The sequence below is a fragment of the Cucurbita pepo genome, chromosome 8 (assembly GCF_057944985.1).
Source record: "Cucurbita pepo subsp. pepo isolate OVF chromosome 8, ASM5794498v1, whole genome shotgun sequence".
NCBI classification, from domain to species: Eukaryota; Viridiplantae; Streptophyta; class Magnoliopsida; order Cucurbitales; family Cucurbitaceae; genus Cucurbita; species Cucurbita pepo.
The window spans coordinates 859,304-875,151 of record NC_141805.1 but is presented as its reverse complement, the minus strand read 5'-3'; the positions used below and the strand labels follow the sequence as shown (position 1 = coordinate 875,151).

At 37.7% G+C, this 15,848-nt stretch overlaps 3 protein-coding genes and 3 non-coding genes across 7 annotated transcripts; all 6 read left to right on the top strand.

Moving 5' to 3' along the window:
- The first annotated feature begins 1,160 nt into the window (after positions 1 to 1,160).
- RPS1 (ribosomal protein S1) lies at positions 1,161 to 5,620 on the top strand. Its single transcript, XM_023684495.2, has 7 exons — positions 1,161 to 1,540; positions 1,883 to 2,158; positions 2,475 to 2,555; positions 2,886 to 3,167; positions 3,249 to 3,359; positions 4,010 to 4,096; positions 5,235 to 5,620. The coding sequence occupies exons 1-7, from the start codon at positions 1,238 to 1,240 to the stop codon at positions 5,334 to 5,336; spliced, it is 1,242 nt and encodes a 413-aa protein (XP_023540263.1). The 5' UTR covers positions 1,161 to 1,237; the 3' UTR covers positions 5,337 to 5,620.
- Positions 5,621 to 6,766: 1,146 nt separating this feature from the next.
- LOC111800316 (dihydrolipoyl dehydrogenase 1, mitochondrial) lies at positions 6,767 to 9,205 on the top strand. The gene is made up of 2 exons (XM_023683952.2): positions 6,767 to 7,140; positions 7,712 to 9,205. The coding sequence occupies exons 1-2, from the start codon at positions 6,868 to 6,870 to the stop codon at positions 8,960 to 8,962; spliced, it is 1,524 nt and encodes a 507-aa protein (XP_023539720.1). The 5' UTR covers positions 6,767 to 6,867; the 3' UTR covers positions 8,963 to 9,205.
- An 879-nt stretch (positions 9,206 to 10,084) lies between these two features.
- Positions 10,085 to 10,156, top strand: TRNAP-AGG (transfer RNA proline (anticodon AGG)). The gene has a single exon. It is a non-coding gene; the product is annotated as a tRNA-Pro (tRNA).
- Positions 10,157 to 10,253: 97 nt separating this feature from the next.
- TRNAP-AGG (transfer RNA proline (anticodon AGG)) lies at positions 10,254 to 10,325 on the top strand. The gene has a single exon. It is a non-coding gene; the product is annotated as a tRNA-Pro (tRNA).
- Positions 10,326 to 10,387: 62 nt separating this feature from the next.
- LOC111800734 (Galactosyltransferase family protein) lies at positions 10,388 to 15,355 on the top strand. 2 transcript variants are annotated; one of them, XM_023684552.2, is made up of 8 exons: positions 10,388 to 10,617; positions 11,469 to 12,274; positions 12,675 to 12,910; positions 13,021 to 13,296; positions 13,760 to 13,888; positions 14,015 to 14,191; positions 14,862 to 14,969; positions 15,061 to 15,355. In XM_023684552.2, the coding sequence occupies exons 2-8, from the start codon at positions 11,521 to 11,523 to the stop codon at positions 15,265 to 15,267; spliced, it is 1,887 nt and encodes a 628-aa protein (XP_023540320.1). In that variant the 5' UTR covers positions 10,388 to 10,617; positions 11,469 to 11,520; the 3' UTR covers positions 15,268 to 15,355. The 2 variants fall into 2 exon arrangements, with proteins under 2 accessions (XP_023540320.1, XP_086982315.1); XM_087126189.1 differs by lacking the exon at positions 10,388 to 10,617 and adding an exon at positions 11,180 to 11,363.
- On the top strand, positions 15,356 to 15,463 carry LOC111801227 (U6 spliceosomal RNA). Its single transcript, XR_002816102.2, has one exon. It is a non-coding gene; the product is annotated as a U6 spliceosomal RNA (small nuclear RNA).
- Positions 15,464 to 15,848: the final 385 nt, after the last annotated feature.

Below are 15,848 nucleotides of genomic sequence, written 5' to 3'. Positions count from 1 at the left end.
CATATTTTATGTTTTAAATGTTCTTATGCCTCTAAATTTGTTTATCGATCATCTTTAAAACATGTTTTTTTTTGTCTTTTTATGTCTCGATTGACGCGTTTTTATTTGAGTGTGGAATTAGAATATCAGACAATGTCATATTATTGTCGTGAAATAAATCAGCTCTCAGTGAGGTTTTGAGTATGAAATTTTCGATTATACACCTTTACTTAGCCTTGTTAGTAGAGAAGCTCGGTTTGGTTCATATATGATAACATCTCTACGTAATTATTTACTTGACAAATACTCTCTTTGGCTCGGGTTTTGTAGACTACACCTAGTTTCAATTGTTCGTAATTGTATGGCGGGTCTTTTCAATCACGAGCTACTTCTATATCTAAAGAGTCTAATTTTATTTTTTCCCGTTAACCGTTGAATTTTAAATTACACAAAGATCAAAATAGTTTTAAAAAATCAAATTAAATAAACCCAAAATGGATGAGTTCCATGGCTCACGTGATACACGTAGGATCCATAACTTTGTAGATAAAGAAAGGCCCAGGCCCAATTGAATTGATTAGATAGAGGCCCATTTATTAAAGAGTCCATGTAGATCCAAGTGCTTTATTGGCCCAAGTGATTATTGGGCTTTTATTGGCCCAACTATATTGCAAAACGTATTGGGCTTTAAAGCCCAATTTAAAGTCGGGTCAACTTTCAGCCCGCTTCGATATGAAATGGTGTTCACCTCTCATGTGAAATCTCTCCCGTTGGAGGCTCAACGTCCTCGCTGGTATAGCGTCCGATGTCTAGTTCTGATATTATTTATAACAACCTAAATCCACGGCTAGCAGAAATTGTCTATTTTTGCTCGTTACGTACTGTTGTCAACCTCATAGTTTTAAAACGCGTCACTAGGGATAGGTTTCACACCCTTATAAGAAATGTTTCGTTCTCCCCTGAAATTGAGGTGAGATCTGGCGTTCTTATGAGTATTTTTTTATATTAATTTAACCTATATTTTATATATTTAACAAATAATCATTATTTTACGTATTAAAATTTATTGAGCAAATTATTACCAATTTATCATATAAAACCTTTTTTTTTTCTTTTTTAATTCAACGAAATTCGAACTCTTTCACTATATATTTACTAATTTATATATATTATTCAAAAGTAATTTCCTCCACCTTATCCAACCCAAAACCTTATCAGTTCTGTTTACAGAGTCGGGGCCTCAGAAGGAAGAAGGAGAATGGCTTCCATGGCTCAGCAATTCAATGGGCTGCGATGCGCGCCTCTATCTTCATCGCGTCTCTCGAAGCCGTTTTCAACGAGGCATCTGCAGAACAGGGCCCGTTCACTTCCTGTTCAAGCTGCTGTCATTACGAGCCCCATTCCCAGTCCACAGGTGAAGGAGCGTTTCAAGCTCAAGGAGATCTTTGAGGAGGCATATGAACGCTGCCGTAATGCCCCTGTAGAAGGCATCTCCTTCACTGTCGAGGATTTCCATTCCGCTATTGAGAAATACGACTTCAATTCTGAAGTCGGAACTAAGGTTATTTGCGTGTTCTTTTTGTTTTCTCTCTTGTAATTTTGTGTGGAAGGGATGTTCTGGAGTTGATTTTTTTTTTCTCTTTAATTTGATGTTGTGCGATTGCTTGTAGGAATCTGGAACTGTTTTGATAGTGTTGGATTATAGTTCGTTATGTGATTTTGTGAGATTTCTTGTTAATTACACTGGAATTTGGATATTGTGAACTTGAATGGTTTGTTAATTCGATTTTGTTCTGGGAAATGGACGTGAAAATGCTTATGCGAATTGGATAGTATACTGATAGTGTCATCTTCGGGCATTTGAAGGAGATTGGGTCATAATTTATGTATTTTTCCTCTTCAGGTGAAAGGTACTGTGTTCTGTACGGATGGCAATGGAGCACTCGTTGACATTACTGCCAAGTCTTCTGCATACTTGCCATTGCAGGAGGCTTGCATTCACAGAATAAAACATGTTGAAGAAGCAGGAGTATATCCTGGTTTGAGACAGGAGTTTGTCATTATTGGTGAGAATGAAGCTGATGATAGCTTGGTTTTGAGCTTAAGATCCATCCAATATGACCTGGCTTGGGAGAGGTGCAGACAGCTTCAAGCAGAGGATGTTGTTGTCAAGGGTAAGGTGGGTATTTCCATCCAATTTGTGGTTCTTTTGTTCATCTTTTTGTTTGAAGTATCGGTTTAGGTTCGAGGTCTAGTCGTGTAATAAGAAACTATAAAGTACTATAACATTCCTGGTATCATTAATTTTAAATCACCACTAAACTCAAAAGTTTGAATTGATGGCTTACTATGAACATAGGACTTCAACTTAGTTTTGATACTATGTTAAATCGCCACTAAACCCGAAATTTTAGGCCGATAGATTGCAATAAATTTGATTTTTGTTTGATACTTAACAATTCATATGTAGCCATTCTTTTGTGTTCAATATTCAGGTGGTTGATGCAAACAAAGGTGGAGTTGTGGCAGTTGTGGAAGGCCTAAGAGGGTTCGTCCCTTTCTCACAAATATCAACGGTATTTTCTATTAGCTATTAATGACTTTCACATTTTGAATGATTTCCTCGCTTTATGTATATGTAATAGATTATAGTTTCTGTTGGAGTAAAGCATTTAGTTTCTCACAGTTGTTAATTGATGAATGGTTTTATGATTTACAAAGATCATGCTGATTTTCACTCCCTTCCCTTAACAAAGTATTGGATACCAACGATATACTCTTCTATTTTCTAATGTGAACTCCTTTCCCTTTTGGTGTCAAGGACTATAGTAGTTTCCTTGATTTTAGTTATATACTGGCAATTAACATCATACCTCTTTTTTCATTATGTTCGTGCAATTATTCAGAAATCAACTGCTGAAGAGCTTCTCATGAAAGAGATTCCTCTGAAATTTGTGGAGGTTGATGAAGAACAATCAAGGCTTGTCCTTAGTAACCGTAAGGCCGTGGCTGACAGCCAGGCACAGCTTGGAATTGGATCAGTGGTCATTGGGACGGTTCAAAGCCTTAAACCTTATGGTGCCTTCATCGACATTGGTGGAGTCAATGGTCTTCTTCATGTCAGTCAAATCAGTCATGACCGGATATCAGATATTGCAACAGTTCTTCAGCCTGGAGACACTCTCAAGGTAGTTTAATGGCCTTCAAGTGATTTATAAGGCTTCTCACCCTCATGTTCCCAAGTCTTACAATGAGTTATTCTGGCATAGGTCATGATATTGAGCCATGATCGTGAGAGAGGCCGAGTTAGTCTTTCTACCAAGAAATTAGAGCCCACTCCAGGGGACATGATTCGCAATCCAAAGCTTGTCTTTGAAAAGGTATTCTCTATGCTAGTTAGAGTTATCCTTTTCTTTCATTTTGTACCAATGCTGATTTTTTTTGTAATACGTGCACGAGAACGTGGTTGTGGTCTTTCTGCTACAGTGTTACCACAATGATAAATTTGCAAATTTTCATATGCCCAAGTTCTTGTGCTATGGTAGGGTAGAGGAAACTACTAACTAATGCTAATTTGCCTTCATCCCTGGTAGCATGTGCTTCTTTCTTGTTTTCCGCACTTTAAAACCATGATTATATCAGACTTCTCTTATAGATTTTTGGTGGTTATCCCTTGAATGTTGAAAACAAAACCTTGCATCATATGGAGTAATGCTTGTAAAGCTCTATTTTTGTATATTTGGATATAAAAGGTAGTAACTATTTTGAAAATAGAGAGATATTAGAGTTCCTGGATCCTTGTGTTTTGTATAGCCTCTTGTAAGAGCGCACTTGATAGGAGTATTTGTAATAGTTTTTGGAGGGGGCCTGTATGAAACCTCCTGTGGCCTCGGTTGGGGTAAAACCTTATCTTCATTTTTTTTTCCATTTCCGAGTTCATTTCCTATCAAATAGTAGACTAAAAAAGAAGGTAAAAAGATGAAAAATAGCTAGAGGTATATTGTAACTATAATTTTGTTTCTATTTACAGGCTGAGGAGATGGCACAAACTTTCAGGCAAAGAATAGCCTATGCAGAGGCAATGGCACGTGCAGACATGCTTAAGTTTCAGCCTGAGGTACTTCACAGCGATCTATCCTTGAGATTTCTAAACCGTACCAAGTTAATGATAAATGCAACTAAATTTTACATGCTGTAGTTCTAAACCATATTGTGGGAAGTTCATCAGTTCCTTTGCCAAAAAAAAGAAAAAAAAAAAGAAAAGAAAAGAAACGTACAGCCTTTCTACTTCATTGGGTACTTGAAATCTCGGATGAAAGTCCAGTTTTGCACTTGTGGACCGCTAGCAGATATTGTCCTCTTTGGACTTTTCCTTTCGAGTTTCCCCTCAAGGGTTTTAAGACGCGTCTGTTAGGAAGAAATTTTCATACCTTTATAAAGAATGTTTTGTTCTTCTCCTCAATCGATGGGGGATCTCACATTGCAAGCTCCCTTTATTAACCAACCACTTGATAAACAATCTACAACAATACTCATTCCTTTTATGTGTCGAATAGAAAGACAATGATGTAGAACTATAGAATAGAAAGGAATGTCATCATTGATTAGGAAATGACAATGGGCTGTACTCTTTTGGATATTCTTATATTTTTTGGTTGATATCATGAGGATTTCTATAAGATATTGTTGGATATTCCTATAATTCAAAAGTGTATTAAGCATAACTGTTGGACTAGTTAAAAGTATCCTCTATAAGATATTAGAAGTGTTCATAACTATACTTTTTCATTTCCAATGAAGTGCTATTAAGTTCTTTTTCGAAGGTTCTTAGGGAAATAGTCCTTCATATTGTGGATTGTTGGGAGAGAAGTCCCACGTCGGCTAATGAAGGAGTTGATCATGGGTTTATAAATAAGAAATATATCTCCATTGGTACGAGGCCTTTAGAGGAAACCAAAAGTAAAGCCATGAGAGCTTATTCTCAAAGTGGACAATATCATATCATTGTAGAGGTCTGTGATTCGTAACACTTCACAAGAAATTAGTGCTCTCTGATGTCATTCAAAATTAAGTACTCACTCATGCTATCAGAAGCCAGCATTGAATTGGTTATTCATTGGTTATTCATTGGTTATTCAGATATCGAATCTTGTTCTCAATCTTCTGTGATCCTTCATTTCTCTTTGCAGCGGACTTTATATCTTTATATCGTTCAATTTGAACCTAAATGGTGACTTGTTTTCTTAACCATACAGAGTGGATTGACTTTGACTACTGATGGAATATTGGGACCAATGACCCCAGAGTTGCCCGTAGAGGGTTTAGATTTGAACGATGTTCCTCCAGCTGAAGAGTGAAGATTCAAAGCTTTCCCACTGCTGTGTTCTGTACACTGTTTCAAATTGTACACAGAGGTCAGCCCTTGTAATTTGGTACGCAACTTAGCTCTTCATGTCGTAGCTTACTGTTGAATGCTTAATGAAAGCCTTGCCTCTTCATTTTCATTCTCTACTTTTTTGTTTCATTGGTTTCGGCATGGAAAATGAAAATTTGTTTGATCAACGCTCTTATATTCCATTCTAGTTGATGTTGGAAAGAATTCCTCTGAGCTTTATGTATTAATGAATGTATTTTTACTCAACCCGAACACTTTCTTTTTCGATTTTTGTTGAGAGTTAACTAAAAAAGCTTCGAGAGATCTTCGGTAGTATCTTTTTTCCCCTCAAAAAGCTTTTATTGAAGTGATTTTAACTTAAAAGACTCGTGTGTTTGGTTATATCTTCTTAAACGTAATTTTAATCTCCATTATGGGAAGAAAGGAGTGACCTTGACAACCCGGGAAAAAATCTCTTACTATTTGCTTACGCAGTCTTAACGCAGGCAACCTTGATATCACGAGTGTGTTGTATGCTAAACTGGTCGAGAAAGTACTTTGAGGAGAGTTATTGCTAGCATTAGTTATTTAGCTAAAAATGGGTCGAAAAATCTCCATATCTCGAACTCTTAAATTTGAAGGTACAACAAATTTTACTCATGTCACGGCGTTCACCTATTCAGGAAGGAATTAATATCTTACGAGTAATGTTAACACCCAAATACACTTGAGATTAAGCCGTTCAAGCTGACAAAATTTAAGAATGTTCCATTAAGACGACGAATCACAAGACAAACGAGCTTTGACCATCCATTGCATTGGAGATTTGTTTTTGGATTGGGCCATTCACCACCAAACATCCTTTATGTGTGATGGTAGACCATGTGAGGCCACCATCTTACCTCCTTGTGAACTTCACACTATAAGATAATGTTGTTCTTTTCCTCCTCAAATATGGGCTTACCATCCCTTTGTCTTTTGATATTTTACGATATTTATCCATTTTTTTAATAGAATTAAATTATTAAATACACCTTACATACTATACTTTAATTTTTTTAAAAATTTTAAAAATAAGTTTTAAAACATATTCTTATACAAAAACCGCTAATATTTTGTTTCAAAAATACAATTTAAAATGTTTCGCGGTAGTTTTCAAAAATTTAAAAACAAACCTCATAATTTTTTTTTTTTTAAATTTCACAATTTTTTTTTTTAAATTTATTTAAATTTTTTTAATATATATTTATTGGTAGTACTGTTTAAAAAATACTCCTACACTCTCAAAAAAATAATATAAAAAAATACGTATGTATATTAATTTTTTATTTTTTTAAAATAAAGATTAAATGCGTTAAAAGAGTATTTTTATTAATTTAATATTTACAGACCAAATTATTATTCTATTTAGGGGTTCGGTCAGAGGCATGAAGAAAGGAAGATTAGAAACGCCCATTTCGATCCTCCACTGTATAGAGCCTCTGTAGGGGTTTCGATCGAGTTTCCAATCAACCATGGCTATGGCGAGCTTTGCTAGACGAAAGGCCTTCTTCTTCTCCAGGAATGCGTCCCATTCTTCTTCCTCCATGGATGTTCTTAAGTTGACCTTCTCTCGGGGTTTCGCTTCATCGGGATCTGATGAAAATGATGTCGTCGTCATCGGCGGCGGCCCTGGAGGCTATGTTGCCGCCATCAAGGCTGCTCAGCTTGGACTCAAGACCACCTGCATCGAGAAGCGTGGGACTCTCGGCGGTACTTGTCTTAATGTTGGTTGTATCCCCTCCAAGGTGATTTCCTTGCTGCTGAATTTTCTTTGTTTGGTTCTTGATTCTTTTAGGCGATTTCTTTTTCTATTTCATTATTTTGTTTTGTGTTGGTTATTGAATTTTCTGATTCGGTAGTTCTTGTTGAAATTTTGTTGTTTGATTTCGTATTAGTTTGGTTTTTTTATTGTCTATTCAGGTAGATTGCATTAAAATATGATTGTTAGTTTGCCGAGTATTTCAGTTTTTTCTTATCTATTGTTGGAATTCAGATTTTGAACTTCTTCAGTGCAGTATAATCGACTATTTTCCCTCTAGGAAATGTGTTGCAACTTTTTCCTAACCTTTAACGAAGAAATGATTGAATTTCTATCGGATTTTATGATATTGACTGATGGAACAATGGAGTTTTGAATCTAAAATGATGGGTGTTGTTTTAAGCATGGCATATCTGTTCTAATAACGTTGATGATTTATTAAGGGCAATTCGTTATTGCTCACCACTGACAGCTCCCATTACTTCAACATTTAGATCATATCAGAGATAAGTCCAAGTCTCTAACTTATGGATTGTGGTTTGTTTTAATATTTTCAGGCTCTTCTTCATTCTTCCCACATGTATCATGAAGCTAAGCATGCATTTGCAAAACATGGCGTGAAGTTTTCTTCTCTTGAGGTTGATTTGCCTGCCATGATGTCCCAGAAAGATAAAGCAGTAGCTAATCTTACCCGAGGTATTGAAGGTTTGTTTAAGAAGAATAAAGTGAACTATGTCAAAGGCTATGGAAAGCTAATCTCCCCTTCTGAAGTTTCTGTCGACACCGTCGATGGGGGAAACACGGTTGTAAAAGGAAAGAGTATAATAATTGCCACTGGTTCTGATGTCAAGTCCTTACCTGGGATCACCATTGATGAGAAGAGAATTGTTTCATCTACAGGAGCTTTAGCTTTGTCTGAAATTCCCAAAAAGCTTGTGGTCATTGGCGCTGGCTACATTGGCCTTGAGATGGGTTCGGTATGGGGACGAATTGGCTCAGAGGTAACTGTTGTTGAGTTTGCTGCTGATATTGTTCCCTCGATGGATGCAGAAGTTCGCAAGCAATTTCAGCGCTCCCTAGAGAAGCAAGGAATGAAATTCAAGCTCAAAACTAAGGTGGTCGGAGTTGACACATCTGGAGATGGAGTAAAGCTGACCCTTGAGCCAGCAGCCGGTGGAGACAAGACCATTCTTGAGGCTGATGTTGTTCTTGTGTCTGCTGGTAGAACTCCATTCACTTCTGGACTTGGACTAGAGAAGTTAGGAGTGGAGACAGATAAGATCGGTCGGATTTTAGTAAATGATAGATTTGCTACAAATGTTCCTGGAATCTACGCTATTGGCGATGTAATTCCTGGGCCAATGTTAGCTCACAAGGCCGAAGAAGACGGTGTTGCTTGTGTGGAGTTTTTAGCTGGTAAGACAGGTCATGTGGACTATGACAAGGTTCCTGGGGTTGTATACACCCATCCTGAGGTCGCTTCTGTTGGAAAGACAGAGGAGCAGGTGAAAGCACTCGGGGTTTCTTATCGTGTCGGGAAGTTTCCATTCATGGCAAATAGTCGAGCCAAGGCAATCGATGATGCCGAAGGTTTAGTCAAAATATTGGCTGAAAAGGAAACAGACAAGATATTAGGAGTGCACATAATGGCTCCCAATGCTGGAGAGCTGATTCATGAGGCAGCTATAGCTTTACAATATGATGCTTCAAGTGAGGACATAGCCCGTGTTTGCCATGCACATCCCACAATGAGTGAGGCACTGAAGGAAGCTGCGATGGCAACCTACGACAAGCCGATTCATATATAAGCGGTTAAACCGGGTGTTCTTCCATTTTTTTTCTTAATTTATGTCATTTTTATCAAAAGGAGATTTGGAATGACTATCATGAGTCATTCATTTTCCTTGTCACTCCCTTCATTGAAGGGTTCGAAGTGTTTCAAATACAGATTTGGTGTCTTTTAGCTTCCATTTTGCTCTGGTTACAATAATGTTCTGCTTTGATACCCGAGTTTCGAATAACATGAGATCGGAATATGTTGAACAATTGAATCCTTAAGATCCAGTTGAGTTTACTTCTATGAATGCAGGGTAATAAGTGTGGCAGCCAAACACAAATTAGAAACGAAGATCGATGATGTGAAAGCTTATACAAGGGTTTACTGACATTCTGTGATGTGGGTGGTTCTTGATTTGGGGTAATAATGGTTTAGATCTTTCTTATAATTGTGAAGTTGATGAATTCATATGGATTATTACTGTCTCAAGTTCTTTTTGGAATGAAGTTTGTCTCTTGAGGAATGCTTCATAACTTGAGATTTAGATTTTTGTTTCCTTCTTTCTGATGTGGAAGGGATGTCGGAAGTTTATACTTGATCAAGTTCATATTCAAATATTGAATATTTTGGTCCGTTATGTATTGCTGTTAATCTCACGGTTTTAGAACGCGTTTACTAGAGAGAGGTTTCCACACCCTTATAAGGAATGCTTTGTTCTCCTCCTCAATTGATGTGAGATCTCGTAATCCATTCCTTCTGGTCCAACGTCCTCACTAGCACATTGTCTGGTATCGGACTCTGATACCAATTACCATGTCTTGTTTTTGTATCCATTTCACTGCTCCATAAATGGAGACTTGTCGTCCTACTGCTTGACTAATTTAATGACGGTATCATGAGATTCCTTATGTACGTTGCTCACATATCTCATGACATCACGATGATCATTATAGTGAATTTTGCTATATTAAAATGTTGGAGCATGCTTCTATTTAGCGTTTTATGTCTACGTCATTGAATGACATTCATTTATGTTAATTTAATTTTAGTTGAGGAAGTGGAAGCGTGGGAATCAAATCTTCAACAAATATCTTATTCATTTTGCAATACCAGAAAAGACTAGAAATAGCTTGTTAAAGTTTTCTAACAACAAGGGCATTTGGTCTAGTGGTATGATTCTCGCTTAGGGTGCGAGAGGTCCCGAGTTCAATTCTCGGAATGCCCCATTATTTTTTATTTTGGAATTATTTTTTCTATCTAATACTCATAAAATGCTTCCTATCTCTGATTATTATGATAATTTCCGATCGTTAAAACAACAAGGGCATTTGGTCTAGTGGTATGATTCTCGCTTAGGGTGCGAGAGGTCCCGAGTTCAATTCTCGGAATGCCCCATGATTATTTTTATTTTTCGAATTATTTTTTTTTCTATCTAATACTCTATAATGGTCCCATAAAACGCAGCACCGCCCGTCGTTTTGTCAGCGAATGGTCTCTCATGGTAGCCTCTGCCTCATTACCGACCAACAACTACCGGCAAATATCAACTTCCGATCACCGGACTCGTTCTTCTACTCCTCTGTTCTTCCGTTTTCGAACTCAAAAGAAAGATCCATTTGAACGGCTGGTTCACATTGCTTTACTTCTCCTACCTTCTGACTCTTCTCTCTGGAAGCTCGAAACAAGGTATTGATTTTTGCAGCAGATCTCTACGTCTCTGCTTCGCTCTGTTAATCGATTGCTGTTGCCTGATGGTGTTTCTTGAAGTGGAATCTATAACTTCAATAGCTTTGATTTCTACTTCGCTTGAGATATGACGTTCAGATACTCGGTTTCTGTTTAGTTTTAGTTCAGCTCATTTCCTGTATGTAGTTGAATTTGTAGTTTAGATCCTTCGCTCTGTTAATCGATTTCTAGCGCCTGATAGTGTTGCTTGAAGTAGAATCCATAGCTTCAATAGCTTTGATTTGTACTTTTCTTCAAATATGTTGTTTAGATACTCGGTTTCTGTTTAGCTTTAGCTCATTTCCTATATGTACTTGAATTTTTAGTTAAGATCCTTCCTTAGTGATTCTTCAATTGTACAAGCTGTAAGTTCTAAGTGCTTCTCGCGAAATTGGCTTTTCACAAGCCCCCTGGCTTAAATTATACCAATGTGCATGTGAGTTAAGAGCTACCATTACTCAGTTCGAGCACTTTTGGTCGATTGCTTGGTAGCTACAATTGAAAAGGAGTTCTTGTATCGTAGTTTTTCTTTCAGCTTCGAGTATAAATCTGGTCCAAGATTTAGGTCTGTGTCTATAACTTGAGGAATTGGGACAAAGAAGCTCTGGACAGCATATGAGTTTTGTTTCCGTGCTGTAACCTTCCGTGAGGCCCGTGTCGGTCAAATGCATGTTATTTTCGCTTGTGGAGTCCATTTTCTTACAGAGGTAGTCTAGATTTTGATGATCCATTTTGATTTGTGTCAATTATGATTATGTATCATTTGAAGCTTAATTCAAGTGTTGAGCTTAGCATCCTCTTGTAATTCACAGGGAGTTTCTTAAAATGAAGTGGTAGCAATCATAACTGTAAAAGAGAAGAAAAATGAAGAGGTGGTATGGAGGAACATTGATACTGGCACTTGCCACAATCTTGGCTTTGCGTTATGGCCTTATGAATATCCAGCCTAAAAAGCAATCGGCATATGATTTTTTCAGAAATCATCCGACCGAAGATTCTCATAGTAAAAACAGTGACTCTTTGGAAGCTGAAGTAGTAAAAACATCAGAGCGGCCTCATCTTATTCATATTGAAGGACTTCGTTATCTAATTGCTCCGGATAATATTACTAAGCGAGCGTCAGAGGCCTTACTTCTGTGGTCTCATATGCACCCCCTGCTGATGAGGTCTGATGCTTTACCTGAAACAGTACAAGGGGTTAAAGAGGCTTCCATAGCATGGAATGATTTATTGTCAGCTATTAAGGCAGAAAAGACCATTAAAGTTGGCAATACCAACAACTCAAAGGCTGAAATATGCCCTTCCTCTGTTACCTCACCTGACAAAATTGCACCAACTGGGGGAATCGTTCTTGAGATCCCTTGTGGTTTAGTTGAGGATTCTTCTATAACCCTGGTTGGCATACCTAATGGACAGCAAGGGGGCTTTCAGATTGAACTGTTAGGCTCTCAGGCTTCCGAAGAGCCAAATCGCCCTATTATCTTGCATTACAATGTCAGTTTGCCTGGTGATAATATGTCTGAGGAATCATTTATAGTTCAAAATACATGGACTGATGAACTTAAGTGGGGCAAAGAAGAGAGATGTCCTACTCATCTGTCAGCAAGCTCTCATCAAGGTATATTTATACGACATGTTTGTCAGTTGCCCATTTGCCATGCAATTTCCAGCCAGGATTAACACATCTTATGTGTAGGTGAAGAAGCCAAGTTAATGTAATATTCTGTACGATCTCAATATGCCTGAGTCTATATCGCCTATCAGTTCTTGTCTTTCTGCATATGATACATTAGATAATGGTGAATACATACTGTGTTATTCTAGGATGCACGCATTGAGCAAGTTTAAAAAATGCTTTTGAGTTTTGCCTGATGCATGTATATGGAGTTGGTATAATACTTCATGGCTTGTTGATAGATTGATCTTAAATCCTGTCTGTTGTATCTTTTGTTGCTTACAGATGAAATTCAGTAATATATCCTCTGGTTGCTAATATATTTTGGAAATAAATGTGGCAGTTGATGGACTTGTTCTTTGTAATGAGCGTGTTCTCCGAAGCACCGGAGCAGAAAATATCAGCATGCATCATAATAATGATGATACCCTAACTAATGTTTCCAGAGGGCAATCTCATGAAAGTACCAACTTTCCATTCATAGAGGGGAATTTGTTCACTGCAACATTGTGGATTGGTTTGGAAGGATTCCATATGAATGTCAATGGACGACATGAAACCTCATTTGAATATAGGGAGGTAAGGTATGAATTAGGCAATCATTTTGTTAATATGATGAACTAATGAAACCAATAAGTATGTTTCAATTTTGAGCTGAACTAATGGAATGCTACGTGAAAATTCTGCAGAAACTTGAACCGTGGACAGTCAATCAAGTCAAGGTAACAGGTGGTCTGGATCTTCTCTCTTCCTTTGCTAAAGGCTTACCAGTCTTTGAAGATCATGATTTTATTAACTCTTCCCACCTTGGAGCTCCTCCTATTCCGAAGAAAAGACTTCTGATGCTGGTCGGGGTTTTTTCTACTGGAAATAATTTTAAGCGTCGTATGGCATTGAGAAGGACTTGGATGCAATACAAGATCGTACGTAGTGGTGATGTAGCGGTCCGATTTTTCATAGGCTTTGTAAGTGATGCAATCTGCAATTCTCATAGTGGTTTATTTTGACCCTTTAATCTCTGAATCTCCCATGAACTTGTGGCTTTTATTCTTCTCATTTTCTAGCCTATAATCCGAAGTCTTCGACTTTTCTTTTTATTTTATTTAATGACTGAGATGTGTTCTCCTTGGAAATTGTCTTCAATGCCGATTTCTCCCATGGATAAGCCGCTCGGCATTGGAGACTGTTCTTACTGGCTCTGTTGTACAGTTTTTTGACATGTTTCAACTTTGAAGTCACAAACAGTTCTCACAAAGAAAACCAATAGTAAAGCTAAAAGGATCTGAACAAATAAATGTTGCTAGTCTAGATTTATAAGTGATTGTTATAATTATTTTTTTGTATGCTCTTGATCTGACATTGATGCACACAATTTTTACAATTTTCTGTGTTTATTATCGCTTGATATTGGATAATTTACTGCTGCAGGACAAGAATGCACAAGTAAATTGGGAGCTCTGGAGAGAAGTGGAAGCTTATGGTGATATTCAGTTGATGCCTTTTGTTGATTATTACAGTCTGATCACTTTGAAAACAATTGCAATTTGCATTTATGGGGTAAGTGTATACTTAAAACAACCGAGGCTTTCACTTGTTTTGTTATTTGAAACTATTCGCATGGGCCTTTTGCCTTCCCTGCATAAGTTATCTGAAATCTATCAATTTTCATTTTAACAACTTCAGACCAAGATCCTTCCTGCAAAATATATCATGAAGACAGATGATGATGCGTTTGTTAGAATTGATGAAGTTCTTTCTGGACTAAAGAGCAGGCCAGCTTCTGGCCTTCTGTATGGTCTTATTTCCTTTGATTCATCACCCGATAGAGATAAAGACAGCAAGTGGCATATTAGTATGGAGGTATCTGACTCAAAACTTGATCTTATGTGTTGGTCTCGTTTGTTTTATTATGATAGCAACTCTTGCTTTGTGTGGAGCATTGTTTTTGTAATTTATTAAACTAAATTCAAAAAGTCAGACCAACTAATCTGTTCAAGTTTTGGATAGAAAATGAAATTGGCTGGGGGTTGAAAATAGGACCTGCTGCTATTACGAAACCTAAATGTGTAAACAAATACGTTAAGTTGAGTGTTGTTTTGTATGGAATAGTGATTTCACTTCATGTGAGACCCCACGTTAGTTGGAGAGGGAAACGAAACATTCGTTATAAGGGTGTGGAACCTCTCTCTAACGGACGCATTTTAAAAACCTTGAGGGGAAGCTCGAAAGAGAAAGCACAAAGAGAACACTATTTGCTAGCGGTAGGCTTGGGCTGTTATAGCTGGTATTAGAGCTAGACACCGGGCGGTGTGCCAGCGAGGACGTTGGCCCCCAAGGGGGGTGGAATGTGAGATCCCACATCGGTTGGAGAGTGAAACAAAACATTTTTTGTAAGGGTGTGAAAACCTCTCCCTAACCAATGTTTTAAAAACCTTGAGGGGTTCGGACAATATCTGATAACAGGTGGACTTGGGACCGTTACACTCGTCAAAATATCTATAATCTTTTATACATGTTCTTTTACATATAGGAATGGCCAAATGCGACATACCCTCCATGGGCGCATGGTCCAGGCTACGTCATATCACGAGACATCGCTAAATTCATTGTCCGAGGCCACCAGAGTAGAGCCCTCAAGGTACAAATACAAGCAACCACCTTGCTTCTTCCTATGCATTGCAAATTCAAAATGGCTCTTCTTATGCTGAACTATTTTTGTCTATGTTCAGCTTTTTAAGCTGGAAGATGTTGCAATGGGCATATGGATTGAGCAATTCAGCAAGGGTGGCAAGGAGGTACAGTACATAAATGAAGAAAGGTTTTACAACTCCGGCTGTGAAGCCAATTACATTCTTGCTCATTACCAAAGCCCAAGATTGGTACTATGCCTTTGGGAAAGGCTTCAAAAACAATTTGAATCCACTTGCTGTGATTAGTATTTATTGGATAATCATGAGTTTGTTTTATGGAGTACTTTTAATTTACGAGTTTATGGCAGAGAATACTTTTTTTCTAGTTCAACAATTGTGGGAACGAGGGACATCCAATAAAAAATTGGAACGATATAGAGAAGATTAGCGTGATCCCTACGCAAGGATGACATACACAAATTGAAAAATGGTATTAGAGTCAGACATCAGGTGGTGTGCCCGCGATGATGTTAGTCCTTCAAGAAGGGTGGATTGTGAGATCCCACGTTAGTTGGAGAGAAGAACTAAGCATTCTTTAGGTGTGGAAGCGAAAACCTCTCACTAATAGAAGCGTTTTATAATCTTGAGGGGAAGCCCAGGAGGGTTGACAAGAATATATACACCTATATTTTGTAAAATTATGCATTATAGAATCGAGTACAACATATTATTACCGTACGTGACACTTTCGCCTCATACGGGGGTCCTCGTCTGGGTTAAACAAAAAAACTCCACCAACTCACAGAAAAAACCCTAACCTTAATTAATAGTCTCAGGTCGGTTCGGTTCATCTTCAAAAATGAGGTTGGGTCGATTTCTGTGGTTTT